The following is a 21,410-nucleotide window of genomic DNA, read 5'->3' as shown; positions in this document are numbered from 1 at the left end:
AGATACCATTTTCCTGATACATATGCATCCATATATATTTTCTTAATTATTTAAACTTTAAAATTTATTTATTTATTTTATTTAATTTTTAAAAATATTTCAGTAAATATTTGTTCAAAGAAATGCAAAAGTCTTATGGAGAACAAGACATTGCCAATCACCAGTCACTGTAAGGGCCAAAAAAAACCCCATATACTCTGTCCTCAATGCGCATTCAGCACTGTAGATAGATAGATGGATAGATAGATAAATAGATAGATAGATAGATAGATAGATAGGAAAGATAGAATAATTCATTATTATGGAGGAAAATTCTAAATTTTCTATAAATGAGAAGTCATATTCTTTATTTTAATATTCATGAGGCAAATACAAATTTTATCAGCAATCATTTTCCCGAACATTTCAAAAACAAATATTTTTCAAATTACATAATTGAAACCATTATAATAAATACTTTTAAATTGTCATTGTGTATCTATAACTGAACACGGAATTTCATATCTATTTATCTGTACAGGCATTTATGCACATATGTATATGTATACATGTGTGCGTATCTCTTTACCTATGTATCATATAAATCATGTATTTCTACTTTGATCCAAGTGAATTGGAAACTTTTCTAAATACTAGACTCTGACTTTGTATTTTATTGTTTTCCATTTTACGATGTATAATTCAAGATTGAGTAGAAAAAAATATTCAGTAAATATTCTTGACTAATTCCGAACTGTTTATTTAGGACGGTAAATTACACGTTCACTATCCACTTTATTTGAAGCCAGGAATAATCTGGAAAACCAGAAGGAAGAACGGACATTCGATCAAATCAATATGTAAAACTAAAATAGCCACAGGATTCATTTCATTTTGTTGTTCTTGAATTTAAAATCTCCGAGGGGCTTGCACGTCACAGAAAGCCCACGGGAGGTCTGGTTCTCAGGGTTCGGGGCGCCGGGTGCAGCCCCGGGCACCTGCTCACACTCCCCGAGGGCGGGAGGGCCCAGAAGCCAAGGGCGCGCAGGGCTTTTACAATTCAGGGTGTGAGACTGGAACCAAGACGTGTCTCAGGAAGAGCAGCAATGTGTCTTAACTGTGTGTGTGGAACGTTTCTCAGAAACACGACGCCCAGTTCACGGGCATCCAGCTAGTGGGGATGCTCCGCGGAATAGCCTCCGGCATGAAGTATCTCTCGGACATGGGCTACGTCCACCGCGACCTCGCCGCCCGGAACATTCTGATCAACAGTAACCTGGTGTGTAAGGTCTCTGATTTTGGACTTTCGCGTGTTCTAGAGGACGATCCAGAAGCTGCTTACACCACAAGGGTGAGTGACATTGTTTTTCTGTGGTTTCTTTTTTCCCTTTCTGTCTTTATTGTCTACCTTGTGGTTTGTCGACCTGCAAATACGTAGCAGTCAGGTGTGTCCTGCTATGTCGGTTCCAGGTTCCCCTGAAGGACACTTGTCCTTTACCCACGCAATTCCCTGACTTCTGGGCAAAATAGATGGTCGCTGCTTACAAGGCAGGTAATGCTTGTGATTCTGAAACGTCGGGCCCCCGGGGGCTCGGTGGTGTCCACCTGCCTTCGGCCCAGGGCGGGATCCCAGGGTCTGGGCCAGGATCGAGTCCCGCATCGGGCTCCCGGCAGGGAGCCTGCTTCTCCCTCTGCCTGTGTCTCTGCCTCTCTCTGTCTCTCAGGAATAAATAAATAAAATCCTAAAAAAAAAATTAAACATCATACATCGGTTTATTGTTTCCCTCACAAAGGCAGCATGGTTGCCGCATATCTGGAGTCTTGGGGTATTCATATTTACCCATTTTTGCATCATGGTTGAGCCACCTTTAGTAAACAGATTGGATACCTCTGTCCAACTACATATAATTTTAAATCATTTTAAGATTCATGTTTACCTAGGTAACACATGCTCACGTTATAAAAATTTCAAAACAAAGCAATAAAAGGAGAAAAGTCATCCATCACTTTGCCACCCACAGAGAGCATTCATGACTTTGCCACTCAGTTCTTCCAGATTTTTTCCACGTACCTATCATACACACCTTTGGTGAGCGCATGACTAGAAGAGGATTATTCCTAATGTCACCATACAGCCTGGTTTTCCCTTAGCAATACAGCTGTTGAATGTATTTCACTGTCAATAAATAATCTTCAAATTTTCATTTTTAGCATTTTTATGCATTCTATTATCTGAATGTACCATCTTTTAAAACAGCCCCTAATTATGAGAAAATTATTATATCTAGCTTTTCTCTAATTTTTATCAGTCTATGTTTTCCATCAAAGTAAGTATACTCTTCAATACCCCCCCACACCCCTCCCTCTGGTGACCATCAGTGTGTTCTCTATAGTTAAGAGTCTGGTTCTCGGTTTGTCTCCTCTCTCTTTTTTTTTCCTTTGCTTGTTTGTTTTGATTCTTAAATTCCACGTAGGAGTGAGATCATATGGTACTTGTCTTTCTCTGAATGATTTATTTTGTGTGACATTGTGCCCTCTGATTCTATCCCTGTTTTTGCAAATGGCAAGATTTCATTAATTTTATGGCTGAATAATATTCCAATGTATGCGTGTGTGTGCGTGTCTGTGCATGTGCATGTATGTGCGCATGTGTGTATGCATGTGCGTGTGTGTGTGTGTATGACTTTGCCTAGCTCCATTGATTTATCAGTGGACACTTGGGCTGCTTCCGCAGTTTGATAGATGATGCTGCAATAAACATAGAGGTGCATGGATCCCTTTTATTTGCTATTTTGTATTTTTCAGGTAAATTGTTGAGCAGTAAGATTACTGGGTCGTGGAGCAGCTCTATTTTTAACTTTTTGAGGAACCTCCACACTATTTTCCAGAGTGGCTGTACCGCTTTGCATTCCCACCAACAGTGCAGTCCCACATCCTTACCAACATCTGTTGTTTCCTGTCTTGTTGATTTTAGCCATTCTGACTCGTGTAGAGTGGTATCTCATTGTGGTTTTTTTTTTCTCTTTTCCTTTTTTTGGGGGGGAGGGGGAGAGCACAAGTTGGGGGAGACAGTGGGGGAAGCTGACTGCCTGCTGACCAGGGAGCCCGGTGCAGCCTGACTGCAGGACCTCGGGGTCCTGACCAGAGCTGAAGGCAAAGGCTCAACCACTGAGCCCCCCCAGGCGCCCCCTCATTGCAGTGATGATGTGCGTTTCCCTGATGCTGAGGGATGCTGAGCATCCTTTCATGTGTCTGTTGGCATCTGGATGTCTTCTTTGGAGACATGTCTGTTCATGTGTTCTTCCTTTTTTAATTAGCTTACTTGTTATTTTGTGTTAAGTTGTATTATATATATTTTGAACACTAACCCCTTATGGGATATGTCACATGCAAATATCTTCTGTTCAGTAGGTTGCCTTTTAGTTTTCTTGATGGTTTCCTTCACTGCAGAAACGTTTTATTTCAATGTGGTCCCAACAGTTTATTTTTACTTTTATTTCTCTTGTCTCAGGAAACGTATTGAGGAAAAAAAAGTCGCTAAGGCTGATTTGAGAGAGATTACTGACTGTGCTCCCTTCAAGGATTTTTATGATTCCAGGTTTTATATTTAGGTCTTTAATACATTTTGAGGGTTTTGTGTGTGTGTATGGTGAAAGAAAGTTGTTCAGTATCATTCTTTTGCATATGACGCTTGATTTCCCGACACCATTTGTTGAAGAGACCCATTTTCCTATTATGCATTCATTCCTCCTTTGTCAAAGATTAATTGATCATATGACTGTAAGTTTATTTCTGAGTTTTCTGTTCCATTCCTTGGTCTGTATGTCTATTTCTATCCCAGTACCATGACATTTTAATTATTATTGCTTTGTAATATAACTTGACATCTAGAATTGTGAAGCCTTGTTTTTTTGTGGGGGCTTTTTTTGTGTTTTTTGTTTTGTTTTGCTTTTTCAAGATTGCTTTAGCTATTCAGGGTCTTTTGTGGTTTCATACAAATTTTAGGATTGTTTGTTCTAGTTTTGTGAACTAGAAATACCAAATGATGTTGGTATTTTGATAGGGGTTGCACTGAATGTGTAGATTGCTTCGGGTAGTATGAACATTTTAACCACATTTGTTCCTCTGACCCACGAGCATGGAATATCTTTCCATATCTTTGCATTGTCTTGCGTTTCTTTTATCAGCACTTTATAGTTTTCAGAGTACAGGTCTTTCACCTCTCTGGTTAAGTTTATTCCTAGGTATTTTATTGGCTTTGGTGCAATGGTAAATGGGATTGTTTTCTTACTTTCTCTTTCTGCTGCTTCCTTACTGGTTTGTAGAAATGCAAGAGATTTCTTCTGTAGATTGATTTTGTGTCCTGTGACATTACTGAATTCATCTCTCAGGTCTAGTAGTTTTTTGGTGGAGTCTTTCAGGTTTTCTCTACATAGACCCATGCCATCTGCAAATAGTGAGAGTTTACTTTCTTATTTGGATGCCTTGTATTTCTTTATGTTGTCTAATGGCTACAGATATTATGTTTAACTAAAAGTGGTGAGAATGACACCCTTTCCACTAGCTCCTGACCTTAGGACGAAAGCTCTCAGTTTTTCACCATTACGTATGATGTTGATTGCGAGTTTTTCATATGAGGCTTTTATAATGTTGAAATATGCTCTATTTTATGCAGAGGGCTTTTGTCATGAAGGGATGCTATATGTTGTTAGGTGGAATATTTTATACAAATGTGCAAATGATCCACCTGCATTCATATTTGCATGACTCTGATAATTTCCCTATGATATAATCCTAAAAGTGAATTTTCTGTGCCTATTTTAAAAGTGTGCTTAACTATATCCTGATAAAAGTAGACATTATCATTTTGTATTTATTAGTTTTAAGAAATTGTACTTCATTGTTTTGATTTGTATTAATTTTGTTCAAAATGCATTTGATTAGCTCTTCATATATTTATTGGCAAATTCCTTCAAAAAGGCATTTCTTTATAGAATTCTTTTTTCATGGCAGACAATTTTAGAAAATAAAGATATAAAGATCATTACTAATCACACTATCAAAGGTAACCAATTGTAACATTTTATTCTTTTCCATTCAAAATATTTTTCTATACATTATCATATGTAAACAGTTACCAGTTAAATATATGGTTACAAAATGGGATCATATTATATGTATTGATATATAAAATGATATTCACTTATCAATCCAGTATTTTCTTCATATACAAATTCAATGTTTTGTACTCTGCATATTTTAACTTAAAATATAAAATGCAGAATTTTCTAGATGATTAATTTTTTACAGTATCATTAAGTAACCTATAGTACTCCACTTTATTCATAGACATACCTTATTTATCCAATACACTATTATTTAGGTGAATTCCAAAGATTTGATATTCTTGATAATACTCTGATGTAATCCTAATAAATGGTTAATGTCTTGCCATGGTTATTTGCTCAGGATAATTTTCTAGGATTAAAATGGCTGAGTCAAACTGTGTGCAGATATGTGTGTGATTTTCATATATGGATTGGCTGGTTGTTTTCTTAGAATTTCACATCTAGCAGCAACATATAAAGAAGGTTGTTGCCCCAAACACCTGCCAAGAGGATGGGCAGTTTTTCAATGTCAACTTCTGCTATTTTTTTCATGTTTCTAAAAGGTTATTATTAATTAAAAAAAAAAAAAACTTTCAGAGCTTCATTTGTACTAATTGTTACTTTGCAAGGACCCAAGGGTTACAAAGACCATTTTTTGACCCAAGTAGATAGAAAAAGATGTTGCTGTGTCAAAGTTACTCATTCTTATTTGTGAGATAAAAGTGTGACAGGCTTTTTGCATTTTTTTTTACTTTCGGAAGAATCTTAAAAACTATACCAACCAAATGGCTCATTAACTGCCAATAAGTAGCTGTTTAGAATTATTCGATGTTCATCCTTCTATTTTTCAGAACTTCTCAAAATATCTTTGGGGATCCCAACATCTTTCTGAGAAGCTGTTATTTGCACCTGCATTTCTAGAATAATTAGAAATCTTTAATCTCCTGTAATAATCCTTGTTTGGTACAACAATTTCATAATTTACCCTAAACTATGAGGTATGGTTTAAAGTAATAGGACTGCTACTTTAAAAAACAACAACAACAACAACACTGAAACAGTTAAATGAGTGTTTCCATACTAATTCTTGGGTTTCGTACTTGTTATAGGAACATTGCTACTTCACAAAATGTTTTGGGAATTCCTCTTTTGAAATCATCTTTAAAACTAGAATGTGAAGGGTATCATTGTTTGAAATTATTTTAGCATATAGTATTTTGGGAAACATACATGCCTGAGATCAAATCTCAGGTCTCAATAAGCTGAAGGTTAATAAATAAGAAAAGCAGTCCATTGTTATATAATAAAATTTGGCAGTTTTTTTTTCAACCAAAATCAGTATTTTTCAGCTTATTGATTAAGCCTCCTAGGAATTACGATTACTTCAGAAAAACAAGTTCACTATTTACGATCTTGTGCCACAGCTTTCTTTTTGGATAAACAAACACATTCTGGTGAATCTGCTTTAAAAAGTTAGTCACGTTCCTTCAGTTACCATGACAGGCTCGCAGCGAGTCAGTGGGACTCCAATCTTAGTGCTTGGCACCCGAGATAGCAGGTGGTGTCCCAGGGCAGCAGGCTGCGTCCCAAGGCAGCAGGCTGCGTCCCAGGGCAGCAGGCAGTGACCCGGGGCAGCAGGCGGCCTCCCAGAGCAAACAGCGTCCCAAGGCAGCAGGCGGCGTCCCAGGTCAGCAAGTGGCGTCCCAAGGCAGCAGGCGGCGTCCCAGGGCAGCAGGCAGCGTCCCAGGGCAGCAGGCCGCGACCCGGGGCAGCAGGCGGCGTCCCGGGGCAGCAGGCGGCCTCCCGGGGCAGCAGGCCACGACCCGGGGCAGCAGGCCGCGTCCCGGGGCAGCAGGCCACGACCCGGGGCAGCAGGCCACGACCAGGGCAGCAGGCCGCGGCCCGGGGCAGCGGGCGGCCTCCCGGGGCAGCAGGCCACGTCCCGGGGCAGCGGGCCACGACCCAGGGCAGCAGGCGGCGTCCCGGGGCAGCAGGCGGCGACCCAGGGCAGCAGGCCACGTCCCGGGGCAGCAGGCCACGACCCAGGGCAGCAGGCCACGTCCCGGGGCAGCAGGCCACGACCCAGGGCAGCAGGCGGCGTCCCGGGGCAGCAGGCGGCGTCCCTGGGCAGCAGGCGGCGACCCAGGGCAGCAGGCCACGTCCCGGGGCAGCAGGCGGCGACCCGGGGCAGTAGGCCACGACCCAGGGCAGCAGGCGGCGTCCCGGGGCAGCAGGCGGCGACCCGGGGCAGCAGGCGGCGACCCAGGGCAGCAGGCCACGTCCCAGGGCAGCAGGCCACGACCCAGGGCAGCAGGCCACGTCCCGGGGCAGCAGGCCACGACCCAGGGCAGCAGGCGGCGTCCCGGGGCAGCAGGCGGCGTCCCGGGGCAGCAGGCGGCGACCCAGGGCAGCAGGCCACGTCCCGGGGCAGCAGGCGGCGACCCGGGGCAGTAGGCCACGACCCAGGGCAGCAGGCGGCGTCCCGGGGCAGCAGGCGGCGACCCGGGGCAGCAGGCGGCGACCCAGGGCAGCAGGCCACGTCCCAGGGCAGCAGGCCACGACCCAGGGCAGCAGGCCACGTCCCGGGGCAGCAGGCCACGACCCAGGGCAGCAGGCGGCGTCCCGGGGCAGCAGGCGGCGTCCCGGGGCAGCAGGCGGCGACCCAGGGCAGCAGGCCACGTCCCGGGGCAGCAGGCGGCGACCCGGGGCAGCAGGCCACGACCCAGGGCAGCAGGCGGCGACCCGGGGCAGCAGGCCACGGCCCGGGGCAGCAGGCCACGACCCAGGGCAGCAGGCGGCCTCCCGGGGCAGGCTGCGGCCCTCAGGCCGGGCGCGGGGACGGCGCGGGGCACTCGGCGGGGCCTGCAGGCGTCTCCGCGGCCCTTCGGGAGCCTCCGGGCCCGCCGGCAAGGACGAGAGCGGGAAGGCCGTGCCGCGCCCTCTGCGCCCACCGCCCGCGACGGGAGCGGAGCCCGAGCTTTGCCGCCGCGGCCCCAGGCACACTCTGCGCGTCTTGTCCTCTTCGTGAGGGACCCTCTGGGACGTCGGCCCCTCTCCGCGCCCGCTCAGCCCGCGCTCCCCCTGCGCCCCGCCGCCACCGCCGGGGCCTCTGACCGCGGCCGCGGGGGCGTCGGGAGCGGGAGGGCGGCCCGAGGGCGGCCGCAGCCTCGGAGGGGGGCACCCAGGCCGGGGGCCCCGCGACAACCGCCCTTCTGGGCGCCTTGAAACCAAATAAACATTTTCGTCCGCATCGCACGGTGCAGCAGGGCTTGAGGAAAGGCCTGGAAAGCGCGAGAGCAGCCGCATCCCGAAGCTGCCTTCGTCGGAGGCTCGGGTTTGATTGGGGTCGGAGCATTTCGCTCTGCGGCCTTCCACCGGCAGAAACTTTTTGTTGTTGAGAAAAACACACACAGAAGTGAATTGCCTTTCTTTGATTTCCCTTCATAGGAATTCAGAGCACAGTTACAGCACGTTGCCTTTTTTTTTTTTTTTTTTGCACTGAATTACCAATTTACTTTATTTCATTTTAACAGAACCATGGAATTATTGGTGAAAATTGTTTATCACTAAATTAATTTTTACTCTTTTTCTTATGAAATTTCATTTCAAATGGTTAGGTTAGCGTTTTTTATGTGCATGCGTGCATCTGTGCATCTGAACATTCTTTTATTCATATGTTCAAATAAATGGGGTCCGAATTCCACCGTGGTGGTGCTCAATTTACTATTTAACAGGATTAAGTTAGAGAAAATATAGGCTTTTATCTAATTTATATGCTGTATTATACAAAGTCAACCCAATTCTCAAGCTCCCAAATTCATTTTAGGGATATAATTACCACATAAACCGATTTGGGCAATTTGAGAAAGCCAGATGATTTGTTTTTGGTTATACTCTTCATTTTTCAATTTTCTTTTCTTTTTATTTCTGTCCTAAAGATGCAGACTGAGTCATTAACAGCTGGATTTTTATACTGGATAAGAAATTTCTCCCTTCCATTACATTGCCCTATAGCCCATTAACATCTATTTAATTTTTAGAAGATAAAAGCAAATAAACAGTTATCACAGGCCTTGTGTGTTAAATGAAGGAGAAAGAAATCTTATCTTACATAATAATTTATTTGATTTTTTCTCTATAAATGTGCCAACCTAATGCCAGAAATATTCTACTACAGTTTGTTTTTGTTTTTGTTTTTACCTATTTTAATTTGCAAGATAACAAACAAACAGAAAAAGTGGCTCACACAAGTGGCTAAAAGCTAAGTAGTAAAAAAAAAAAAAAAAAAAAAAAGGCTAAGTAGTTAAATGCTCCTGGTCAGGATAATTCCATTCTAAGGACATAAACAATAGAAAACATGAGCCTTTATTCTGTAGCCCAGGACTAAAAACTATAAATACCAGGAACTGGTGTGCTATAAAAAGAAAATTATATTATTTTGGTAAGTAATATGTATCATGTGTCACTTATACAGAAATGAGAAAAGTAACACATAAACATCTAATCAATGGCTTTCATATAGTGATGTATTTTAAGCTTTGAACCAAAACAATGTCAATCATGAATTTATTCCCTTCTCTTCTAGGATCAGGATAGATAAATCTTATGCAGCTTCACATATATTCAAAATCAGAAAATACTTGTTTCATTAAAACTTAATGAAGAGCTAATACTTTCTTGTCACCCAATTAAGAGACAGGAAGAGAGACCACAAACATTTGAACACGTGAAAATCATCTATCCAGATTTATGTGGGAAAAAACCACAGCATAATTCTGGAGTAGAACATAGTAGTATGGAGCTGGTGTGTGAAATATGACGTAGAGTCTCCAGCAGGAACAGTTATCTCTAAAGCGCATCACTCATTCATTCAATATTGAGTGCCTGTGGTATAGCAGGCACGGCCCTGGGCCAAAGGACCCAGCAGTAAATAAAACAAAGCACTGAGCTTGTTAGTTCACATTCTAGGGTGGGATTCAGGTAATAAATAGACAAGGAAGAGGTAGCAAGGCAGGGAAGTAGGACGGAAAATGTGGGGCGTGGGGGAGGGTGTTATTTTAGTTTAGGAAGATTAAGGGAGTTCCCTGATAAAATGTCATTAGAACCACGAGTTGGGACAGTGAAGGAACACATAAATATCATGGTTAACCAAACAAGATTTATTTTGCTTTAACTCTTTTCAATTTAACAAATTAATTGTAATCATTGTTCTGATTCCAACAGGCTTACTTTGCAAGAAGGCACATTAAGAAGTAAGATTCATGATCTAACTCCGACTAAACACCAGGCTCATAGTGACGGGTCTAGTCTCCCGTATTGGTGAGCCTGGAGTGTAGTAAAAATCACTTGCTGGTATTAGTGCCAGTTCGCTGTGGATATCCCACATTTTCTTTCTTTCTTTTTTTTTTTTATTCCCACATTTTCAAATACATGATGACACATTGCCCGAAGCATTGCTTGAAGCCATTGTCCTGTCCCAGGTTCCTCGGCAAGTGCAGCAGTCTTGACATCCTAAATGGACAGATGTCTGCGATGGCTAATGCTGTGACTCACTTTTGTCCCATCACCCTCTTCAACCATGATTCTGCACGTCATGATTCAAATGTGCTGTGACTTCTTCCCTCTTTTGTTTGTTGACTCCTGCTCTGGAATTGCCCCAGAATTCAAGCTGTTACAAAACATGAACCTATAAGGGAACCATTGCCGTGACATGTATTCAATATTATCTTTTTAGATTTTTGACATTCTCAACATATCATTTCATCTTTCCTTATTTTACAATCACCAGTACTAAACAAATCAAGCTCACTCACGTTTTGTACTTTTTTGGTTACTTACTAGATATTTCCACTTCTAATATTGTGATCACAGTTATCCAGTATTCCCACTACACCAAATAGATCTTTCTGACATATTTACTTTGATGTTGCTTCTTTGGAAAACTATTCAAGTGCTAAAAACACACACTTTCAAATGAATTTCTTTAATCGTCTAAAAAAATGAGGGTTGAGTATATATAAAACAGAAAAATTTAACATTTTAAACCTCACTGAACTCTGAAATATCTTTAGCCTTAGCTGTTAATGTTTCACACTGTTTTTGTTGAAGATAGACATTGTACATCAGATGACCTAATTTGACCCTAGCAGAAAGTAACCAAAAAGCCATTTATTTGCATTACCTGGATAGCCATAGAGAAACTTAGAATGCAAGCTGAAGATTTTGCTGTATTTTAAGAAATTCTTACGCATTTCACATAATGTCGAAATGCCTCGAAAGTTTAGGCTCTTGCTACCTAGGAGATCATCTGTCCTGGTGTCTTGAGGCAGGCAGCACCTGCCAGGGTCATCCTCTCAATGGCTTTTATATCTCCGCAAGTGGGGAGAAGAACAGATGCTTCCCCGGGGGCTTCCCCCCCTCACCTCATTGTGAATGAAGGTTGGTCCCTGACGTGAGATAGAGGCTAAATCCTCGAGTCGAATGAGTCGGATGATTCATCTCCGTAGTTCCACTGTTGAGAAGCCAGTATTTGCCTCCAGGTTAAACACTCAATTATCCAGGATTTTACTAAGATAAACTCTCTAGCATCCTTTGTCCCTCTGAGAGCGAGATCTGACAGGGCAGACAGTGTGAACCATGGATCAGCACAGCATTTACTAAATCTACGGGGAGAGATTGTATATATAATTAGAGAAAAAATTGGGGCAGATATGAGATATTATGCATTCATGTCCAGAGAGTTTGGCAATTATACTCCTTTTTCTTTAGAAATCAAGACCTGAAGCCCTGTAGCCCATGGTGAAAGAGCTGGCTGTAGTTGAGGGCCTGAAAAATTCAGGCTTTTAGCCAAATGTCTCGTTTGAACTGTCTAAATTCATTAAGCTTAGAGAACTGAATTGCAAGATCTTTTAAGACTAGGTTTACTCCAACTGCTATTTCCGGACAAAGTGAACAAGGTCTTGGACTACTTCACCTAATCCTGGATTTGAGGATAGCCATTATGTAATGTCTCTGCCCGGAGAATCCTTAGTATCTTTGCATGTGTCGTTTTATTCTTCTCTTTTAAATTTTCTGTAAGAATTCTATAGGAGTAAATCCAGGTATGACAACCAATAGATCAGTAGATCCAAATTTAGGATTATCTTTTCCAAAATAATCAATATTATGAATGCCTGCATCCTTGCTATGCCTGTAGGTTTAAGGCAGACATTTGAGAGTTGAGGGAGCTCAGGCTCATGGATCAGCACAGCTGTTCAAGATACTCCCCAAGATCCCCAGTTTAGGGCAGCCCCGGTGGCTTAGCGGTTTGGCGCCGCCTTCGGCCTGGGGTGTGATCCTGGAGACCTGGGATCAAGTCCCACGTCAGGCTCCCTGCATGGAGCCTGCTTCTCTCCCTCTCCGTCTCCCTCTCCCTCTGCCTCTCTCTCTCTCTCTCTGCCATGAATAAATAAATAAAAAATCTTAAAAAAAAAAAAGATCCCCAGTTTACGAAGGACGAGCTAGCCACACACAGAGAAGTCAAGGAACTTGGCAAAATTAAACATTCTGCTAGAATTGAACCAGAAACCAAGACTCTCTCGCTTTCTGCTACACTTCAGACGGAGATGGAGCAAGTGATGATAAAGTCCTCCACAGGCCCAATCACTGGACTACGCAGCGCGGAGGGCAGCCGGGCCAAGGCTTGGCATCTTAAGTAGGGAAAGACGCATCAACGGTTGGTTCTGTCCTGGATGTCCCTCTGCAATCGAGGTTTTAGACTAATTCCATTCTGAGCTCGCTTCACGCAACTGGGGACGTTTCTCAAATATGTAAATATGTGGAGAGCTTGCATGTGGATACAGAGACCAGCGTAGGTAAATGTGTTCACTTTACAATGCTTTTGTGTGTTGTGACTAATACATCTTCATAAATCATCTTTATACTAACTGGCTGTGCTTTCGAGGACCCTCAGTGCCCACTAGCATTTTTCCAAGCACATCTTAGATCGTCAGCGGATTTCAAAGTTTAGCTCATTTAGAACAGGTGTACTTAAGTAGTCTTACCGCCGCGGGAACCAAGGGTGCCAAATGATGACTCGTTATTGTCCTATCAAAACCAAGTCTTTGGGTTGCTCACTGAAGGATGTGTCTGGCAGTTCTTTGAAAAGCATCTAAAATTTCAGAATGCCTCCCACATATATACCTGGGAAAGTAATTTCTGGACCTGAAAAAAGAAAAAAGTCACACACTACCAGCTCAGATTTTATTAGGGTAGCGAGTAGGGGGAAAAGGGGAATTTTTGTGATCAATCAGCAGTAAAAGTATAAATAAATTCTATGATGGATGATTTGTAGGAAATTTAGTGACTCAGACATTTATAGACTCATTTTATTTTATTTTGATAGTATCCGATCTACAGATGCTTAACTTGAAGACAGACAGCCTTACTGTGAAGTAGGATTCTATCAAAATGTATGGATTCTTCTTTCACCTGTACTTCAGAACTGAACTGAGCCCTTAAGGACTTGTATCTAAAATGTCAGTAGCGCTGTACTACTTTAGTACAGGGAACCCATGAGTGTATGACTTTTACTCCTGTTAAAACTTTACTCTCATTTGCTCTTGATCCTACGCTCAAAATTGTAAGTCTTTCCCCAGTGCTCTAAATTTTAAACACGGTCTGTTTAGTATTGATGTTCTGATTCTGTTTTATGTTTTATGTCCTTCCCTGGCTGGAAGGAGAGCGGCCGGGAGGCGTCTGTGGCGTGGACCCCTAGAGACAGGCTCACCTCGCAGGTTAACCTACCAAGGATTGTCAGTCAGCGCAAGTCTTAGCCACGCGAAATTCATGTTTATGTTTAAAAATTGTACTGACCTCCGGAGGTCTCATGACCCCCTGGCCCTCGCTCGTCCCCAGTCTGCAGGCCCGCGGCGCCGGCCCCGAGAGCTAGCGGTCTGTCGGGGGCGCTGTCAGCAGGCCGGGGGCCCTGCAAACCTGGGGTGAGCCCACCTGCCGCGCCCCGGGACGCATCGAGGGGACCGGGGACCGCCGTCTTCCGCAGGCTGAAGCTGCCTCAGTTTACCGATGGTTAAATCCCCGCTCCACCTCCCCGTGCTTTTCTTTCTTTCTTTCTTTCTTTCTTTCTTTCTTTCTTTCTTTCTTTCAAGATTTTGTTTATTTATTCATGAGAGACACACACACACAGAGAGAGAGAGAGAGAGAGGCAGAGACACGGGCAGAGGGAGAAGCAGGCTCCATGCACCGGGAGCCCGACGTGGGACTCGATCCCGGGTCTCCAGGATCACGCCCTGAGCCGAAGGCGGCGCTAAACCGCTGCGCCACCGGGGATCCCTCCCCGTCCCTTTCCAGCACCTTCTCCGACATTCTCTCTGCGTAGAGATCCTGGAAACTTCTTCAAAAGCGTCTGCTTCCGTGGGGTGCGCTAGCCCCCCCAGCTGCCTCGCGCCCACGGCCCACCTGTGCACGCAGCGGCCGAGCTGCAGGAAGCGCCCTCCCAAAGCCGAGCCCCCGCCCCGCATCGCCCGAGCCGGGGAAGCGCCACACGCGCCTCAGGGTTCGGCGCCGGCGCCGGAGCCTTTGGAATATTCCGCCCTTTTCTCCTTCCGTCACAAACGCGTGCGGCCTCCCAGGCTGGACCCGCAGGCCACCCCGCAGCCTCCCGGGCGAGCGCCGCAGCCCGCGCTGCACCCCGAGCCTGCCCCCGCAGGTGGAGGGAAGGGGGCGCGCGGAGCGGGGACCCGGCGGGACCGCAGGTGGAGGGAAGGGGGCGCGCGGAGCGGGGACCCCGAGCCTGCCCCCGCAGGTGGAGGGAAGGGGGCGCGCGGAGCGGGGACTCGGCGGGACCGCAGGTGGAGGGAAGGGGGCGCGCGGAGCGGGGACCCCGCGGGACCGCAGCTGAACGTGTGACGACGCCCCACCTGACTCGCCCACGGGGCCAGGTGTGGGCAGCTAAGGACCAGGCGCTTCTCTGGCCTTCCATGATTCAGAACAGCTAATGCCATCCCCGTTTGCCGGAGATTTTGCCACCACGCGGGCTTGCTGTTATTTATGTTTGTGTCGCCCGGAGTGACTAGCCTAATACTTCCCATATGGTTGCTACTCGACACACTTTTATTAAATGTATTTATTAAACCGAGAGCAAGTTCCCTGGGAGCTCTACCTTTATATCTCTCATAACTCAGAGAAGCAATATTCTCCTCCAGACTGTAAGTCCTGGGAATGTAGTTAATGGATCTGTTGAGGCCGCATGGTGCCTAGTAGCATGGAAGGGACCCCAGGGATTAGTGATGCGGGGAAGCCCTGGTATGCTAACCTACGTGATTGACTATGTGTTGAGGAGAGCTTTTTAGAGGTATGACCTTACTTTGAATTTACTTAGCTAACAAACACCGATGAGAACTTAGGTGTCAAGGACTGCTATAAGGGTTTGTTTTTTGTTTTTTGTGGGGTTTTTTTTTTTTTTTTTGGTATAAGTTCTTTATAAATATTAACTGGCCTTTTGAACTAACATGGCTTGGCCAAGCATAAATCTATGTCACATGGATAAATGTTGACTCAGGATACCTCGTTCAATCCCACTACACCCTGTAGCACATCTACTTTGGTAGATGAGTAATTAACATGACTTAGATGATATAAACCAGCAGTGTCTAAACAATTGTAAAATGTTGTCCCTTCATTTTTTTTTTTTTTTTTATTTATTTATTTATGATAGTCACAGAGAGAGAGAGAGAGGGAGAGACACAGGCAGAGGGAGAAGCAGGCTCCATGCACCGGGAGCCTGATGTGGGATTCGATCCCGGGTCTCCAGGATCGCGCCCTGGGCTAAAGGCAGGCGCCAAACCGCTGCGCCACCCAGGGATCCCTGTTGTCCCTTCATCAGACTGATTGGAAGCAAACCCTCAGTGCATGGCATGCCGCTTACTGTGGTTGGTATTAAATAAAATAATCAAGGTATTTCAGCCTAAACCCATATCCCATTTCAGAAGAGAAGTAGCCTGACACATGCAGCAAAGATTCCGTACGACCATGTATGTGTTCTGTGCATTGATCATACGTGTACGTGATTTTATGTTTAAAGGGAGGGAAGATCCCAATCCGGTGGACATCCCCAGAAGCTATTGCTTACCGCAAGTTCACGTCAGCCAGCGACGTGTGGAGCTACGGGATTGTTCTCTGGGAGGTGATGTCCTATGGAGAGAGGCCGTACTGGGAGATGTCCAATCAGGATGTAAGTATTTGTCGTCCGTGAATTATGGGTTCAGATTAAGAGATCAAGCTGTGCAAGGAAGTGGAGCATAATGAAACCAGGTGGCTCCCGGTTTGTGACACTGAAATAGAATACTTAGAAGAAATGCAACAGTTGCCAAGTCTTATAAGGATATTAACTGAGTTGCTCTTACGGCTTTACGTACGTTTACGTACGTTTACGGTGTTTCCCTTAAGCAGGGGTTTGGAAATGAGAGAAAATGAAGATGTTTGTAGCAAGAATGTAGTGAAATACATGACTGAAAAGATAGCCCATAGATATGGGAGACTGTTTGAAGTATTTCCACGGCAAAGTTGTCTCTGTGTGACATTAATAAGCTACATGCCTGCCACCCTCTGTGGATTTATTTGCATGCATCGAGGCCAACATTTTGTTTACTGAAACGTAGTATTTCCCAAAGTCAGACAGAGCAACCAGTTTCTAGTATGTTTGTCTTAATGTATTAAACTTGTACGAGAATTTAGTCACACGAAGTGAAGTGTCTGGATGGAAAAATAATTCTAATTTTCTATTGTAAGTGTGATATGATTTTTGAAAAGGATTTTTGTTTTTATGAGTCATGTTTTACAAATGCTCAGCAAAAGGTTACTATTGACATGGGACCAGCACTCGGGAGACTTCCATGTGTGCTCAGCCAGAGGCCTTGAGCATGGTCTCAGAGACCCGAAGGTGGAACGCTGAGATGCTCTCAGTCGTTTGCTGCTCATTACATGTAAAGCTGCACTTACTGCACCGGCATGTAAAACCTTTCTGTGCTTGTCCAGTCAAGCTATATTTATAACAGTGCTGGGAAAATCAGACTCATGTCTTCACGTCTCTGTGTTCCAAATTTTCTCTGTATCGGAGGATCTCAAAGTGTGGTCTCTGGACCAGTAGCTTCAGCAGAGCCTGGGACTTAGCAGTAATACAAAATCTCAGGCCTCCCTCCAGGCTTAGGCGATCAGAGGAGAGCGATCTATATATTACATCCTGCAGGTTATTTGGCTGCACAGTAAGCTTGAAAATCACTGTTTTATGTGATTGAAAAGTACACGTGAACTAATAGTCACTTCCCGGTTCAGCGCGTAGGATTCTTACCCAAGGAAGTTCCTATGGTTAGGAAGGTGCCCTCGGAATGAAAGAGAGCTAAAATCCACAGACTAACATTTTCTGCATTCACTCATATGAGCAGTATTCCACACAAATCTGTATTACCAAATAATCATTTCTTTGTAACTCACTGCATTTTCTATATGGTAGACTGTGTCCTCTGATTCTTAGGTGAAAAGGAGCTTTACCAATGCTTCTTTCCTAAATCCACTTCCCCTCTCTCTCTCGACCTTCTTTGCACAACATTTCTGGGCGGCATGAACAATCTCTTACTTACCTGATAAGCCGTCATCCTTTTAAGTAACTGAAAAAGCGACTTTTCCACTTAACTTTCCAATATTCACAGTTTAAGTATCGTCCTTCCCATGGACAATAACAGGAGCCTCGGTCCCTAAGCTCCGGGATACTGCTTCTCGCACAGGTGATCAAAGCTGTGGATGAAGGCTATCGGCTGCCCCCGCCCATGGACTGCCCGGCTGCGCTCTACCAGCTGATGCTGGACTGCTGGCAGAAGGACAGAAACAACAGACCCAAGTTTGAGCAGATTGTCAGCATTCTGGACAAGCTCATCCGGAACCCAGGCAGCCTGAAGATCATCACCAGCGCAGCCGCCAGGTGACACTTAGATTCCGCATTCTGCACTCACTCTGAAACCCATGTATTTTCTATGGCCCGTGTGCTGATTTATTTTTTTTCCTCCCACTTCCCTAACTGCATTCTTTGGAACTTCTATTCCTGACAACTGGAGAAAACTGTCTTTCTTTTCTTCCTTAAAACACACACACACACACACACACACACACACACACACACACACCACAAAAACAAAGCCTTTCAAGAGAAATCCTTATGTGGTTTAGTTGTGATTTGCAGATAATTGTTAACTCCCAGGGTGACTGAGGGTCTACATTCAGGGTGGTGTTTGTGGCTGTGAGGAGGAGGAGCCCTGGACACGTAGCTTCTTTTCACTCCCTACTATTTAAACAGAAAAAAATTTAAGGGGAAAAACAAAAAAGAAATGCTCGGGAGTGGTGGTGAATTCAGGTGAATTCCCGATTCATTTGTTATTTGGAATAAAACTTCACAACTGACAGGGCTCCTGGAGTACTGAGCCCCAGGGGTGCAGGTCCTCCCACCGCTGAACCCAGCCCAGGGCTGGTCACTGCGGGGAGGGGGGGGGCTGATGCCCCGCAGCGCTAGCAGGGGGTGCTAGCAGGGTCCAAGAGGAGCACTTGGCCTGGGACACATGACCCAGGCTTTCCACCGTGTATTTTCTTAAGATTTTATTTATTCATGAGAGACACAGAGGCAGAGCCCAGGCAGAGGGAGAAGCAGGCCCCCTGTGGGGAGCATGATTCGGGGGGCTTGATCCTGGGACCCCGGGGTCACGCCCTGGGCCCAAGGCAGGCGCTCAACCGCTGAGCCATCCAAGCGTCCATATATTTTTGATACTTGAATAAATTCTGTGTATTTTGTCACAAAACTTGTAATTTTAGGGAAATATTTTTTTCCAAGAGGTGCTGTAGATCTTTCACTTAAACATGAAAGTCTTGGGAATTGTGTTGACGTGTTTACTTACTGCCATTAAAACACGCAGCGGGGTGGATTGCGTCCAGTACGGATTCATTAGCGACCAGCTCAAGTTGCCCAAGAAAATATATTCCTTCCCCTTTAGTAGATGTGCTTTCCCGCTTGAACGACGATGGCTTCGTCCTTGCTCATGACCCATGGAGCTCGTCCCCTTCCCGCCTACTTTCCCAGCGGTGCCCCGGCCACCCAAGCCATCGAGGCACCGGCCTGCAGATGGGGTTCCAGTGGTGCCCACAGCCTGCACCCACCCATCCTGCCTTGGCTCCTACTGATAGGAGAGGAGGAGGGGCCGTGCCCACGACCCCTTCCCCCCCTCTCCTGCCCCCTTCCCCCTTCCTTCCCTCTCCTGCCCCCATCCCCCTCCCTCCCTCTCCTGCCCCCTCCTCCTCCCTCCCTCTCCTGCCCCCCGCCCCCTCCCTCTCCTGCCCCCTCCTCCTCCCTCCCTCTCCTGCCCCCTCCCTCTCCTGCCCCCTCCCTCTCCTGCCCCCCTCCCTCTCCTGCCCCCTTCCCCCTTCCCTCCCTCTCCTGCCCCCTTCCCCCTTCCCTCCCTCTCCTGCCCCACTCCTCCTCCCTCCCTCTCCTGCCCCACTCCTCCTCCCTCCCTCTCCTGCCCCCCTCCCTCTCCTGCCCCCTCCCTCTCCTGCCCCCTTCCCCCTCCCTCTCCTGGCCCCTCTCTGCCCACCCCCTCCCGCTGGCCCTGTAAAGACTTGGGCCTTTTTCTTTTTTTCTTTTTTTTTTTGATACGCATGAGGCCCCATTAAAGCGCTGAAAGCAGGGAAGTGACAGGATTCCAGTCACGCAGCTGCTGGGGAGCGAGGAGCGAGTGGAGGGCGCCTTGGAGCGATTGGGCAACGCCCCGGACTCGTGGCCCTGGAGCCCTCAGAGGCGAACACAGGCGCCCCGGGCTGGTCCCCTGGTGGGATCCCGGGGCCGTGCCCCCTCCTTCTCCTCCAACACCTTGTGGTAGCTGGGACCGGCACGTCATTGAGGGTGCACAGCATCCTGTTCGCCCGGTGCCAGCGCGACTCCCATTCTCTGTGCGCCTTCTCCCCGGGAGGCCCCGGTCTGACCCTCTGAGAGGTGACTCCACCTGGCCTTGGGTGGCCACCACCTGGCTGGTACATGAGCTGGCGTCTGTGAAGCACAAGCACATACGTTTTCCAAAATAATACATGTCCACTTCAATAGATACACAATTTAAAAAACATTCTAGTTTTTTTTTCTATTCATTACATAGATTTCGCAGACATCAGCTGTGATACTAAAAGCTTAAAAATTTTCCCCTGTGCAAAATTTCACATTTCTCTTCCTGTCAGCTCAACTCCAGAAACGTCCCGTAAGCAGCTCGCAGACCGACCCTGCCGGAGCTCGTGGGCAACCCCCATGATCCAAGGTTCCAAAGGAGCCACCGGGTGAGCATGCTGAATCTCGCCTGCAATGCCCATTAGCAAGAGTCACATTATCGTGTCATTCCCAGGGGGATGGTGTTCTCAGAGTCTGCATGAGTCCAGTTGGCTCTAGGGCGGGATCTACCCCACACGGGGCCATGGACACCTTCCACGGTGCATCACCACACTTCTCCACCTTCCTTGGAGTCCACGATCCATGATCCCTGACAGTCATTCCCAGAGCCTGCCGCTAAGCGTGGCCTGGTGGCATCACCGCTGGAGGTGGGACGGTCTCTAAGCAGCTGGTCAGGGTGTGCCAGCTGGAAACCCACCCAGATGTCACGGGAGGTGGCGAGAAGATGGCGGAGTTACATTAAATTTCATGTTGTCTTCTGATAATTGATTTATTTTCCTAAAAGCAGAGTAATTGGAGGAGACATGCTGCATTGGAAATTTAGCTGAAGGTCACCATGAAGCCACGGGTGCGTAGGTAGCAGCCACCTGGCGCCAGGCACCACGCTAGGCTGCACGGTGATTAGCTGCAGGGGGGATGACATCCCGGTGGCAGATAAGGCCGCACCAGCGAGGGGAACGTGGTGCAGAGGAGCAAGAGGCACGAAAACTTAGGATATTTCCAAAATGTATTGCATCGTACAATTCTGCTGGAATATAGGATAAGAGCAAAACAGGCAAGTGTGAGGAGGGAACCAGATAGATTGAATGGATGACGGGTGACCTAACGGCGTCCCTAGAAATATGGACTCTGTCCACGAGGAAAAGAGGAACCTTGGAAGGTCCTTAGGGCCCCGCGGGGTCGGGCCCCCTGGGGTCTCGGCTAGTTCCGCCGCCCAGGCCTGAGGACGCTGCAGGTGGAGACGGTCCTAGGGAGGAGCTGGGGTGGCTTCGCTGGTCCCCGCAGGACCTCCTCCAGCCGAGAGAGGAGCAGGGAATTCGGGCTGGCCCAGTATGGGGCGCCAGAGACGAGCT

The 21,410-nt window shown here is 46.4% G+C and overlaps 1 protein-coding gene across 6 annotated transcripts in view; it reads left to right on the top strand.

The window, feature by feature from the left end:
• The window catches only part of EPHA3 (EPH receptor A3), a 324,780-nt gene that overhangs the window by 284,147 nt on the left and 19,223 nt on the right, over positions 1–21,410 (top strand). For 3 of the 6 annotated variants that reach the window (XM_041767280.1, XM_041767273.1, XM_041767297.1), the window contains 4 exons: positions 1,121–1,330; positions 16,168–16,317; positions 17,867–18,060; positions 20,352–20,447. In XM_041767280.1, the coding sequence (XP_041623214.1) occupies positions 1,121–1,330; positions 16,168–16,317; positions 17,867–18,060; positions 20,352–20,447 (650 nt within the window). Of the gene's footprint in view, positions 1–1,120; positions 1,331–1,449; positions 1,660–16,167; positions 16,318–17,866; positions 18,061–20,351; positions 20,448–21,410 lie in introns of those variants that run through there. The other 3 variants (XM_041767292.1, XM_041767286.1, XM_041767304.1) reach the window with 2 other exon arrangements.

The sequence above is a fragment of the Vulpes lagopus genome, chromosome 1 (genome assembly GCF_018345385.1).
Source record: "Vulpes lagopus strain Blue_001 chromosome 1, ASM1834538v1, whole genome shotgun sequence".
NCBI classification, from domain to species: domain Eukaryota; kingdom Metazoa; phylum Chordata; class Mammalia; order Carnivora; family Canidae; genus Vulpes; species Vulpes lagopus.
Note: the sequence above shows the minus strand (reverse complement) of the source record. Positions and strands in the feature narration are given on the sequence as shown.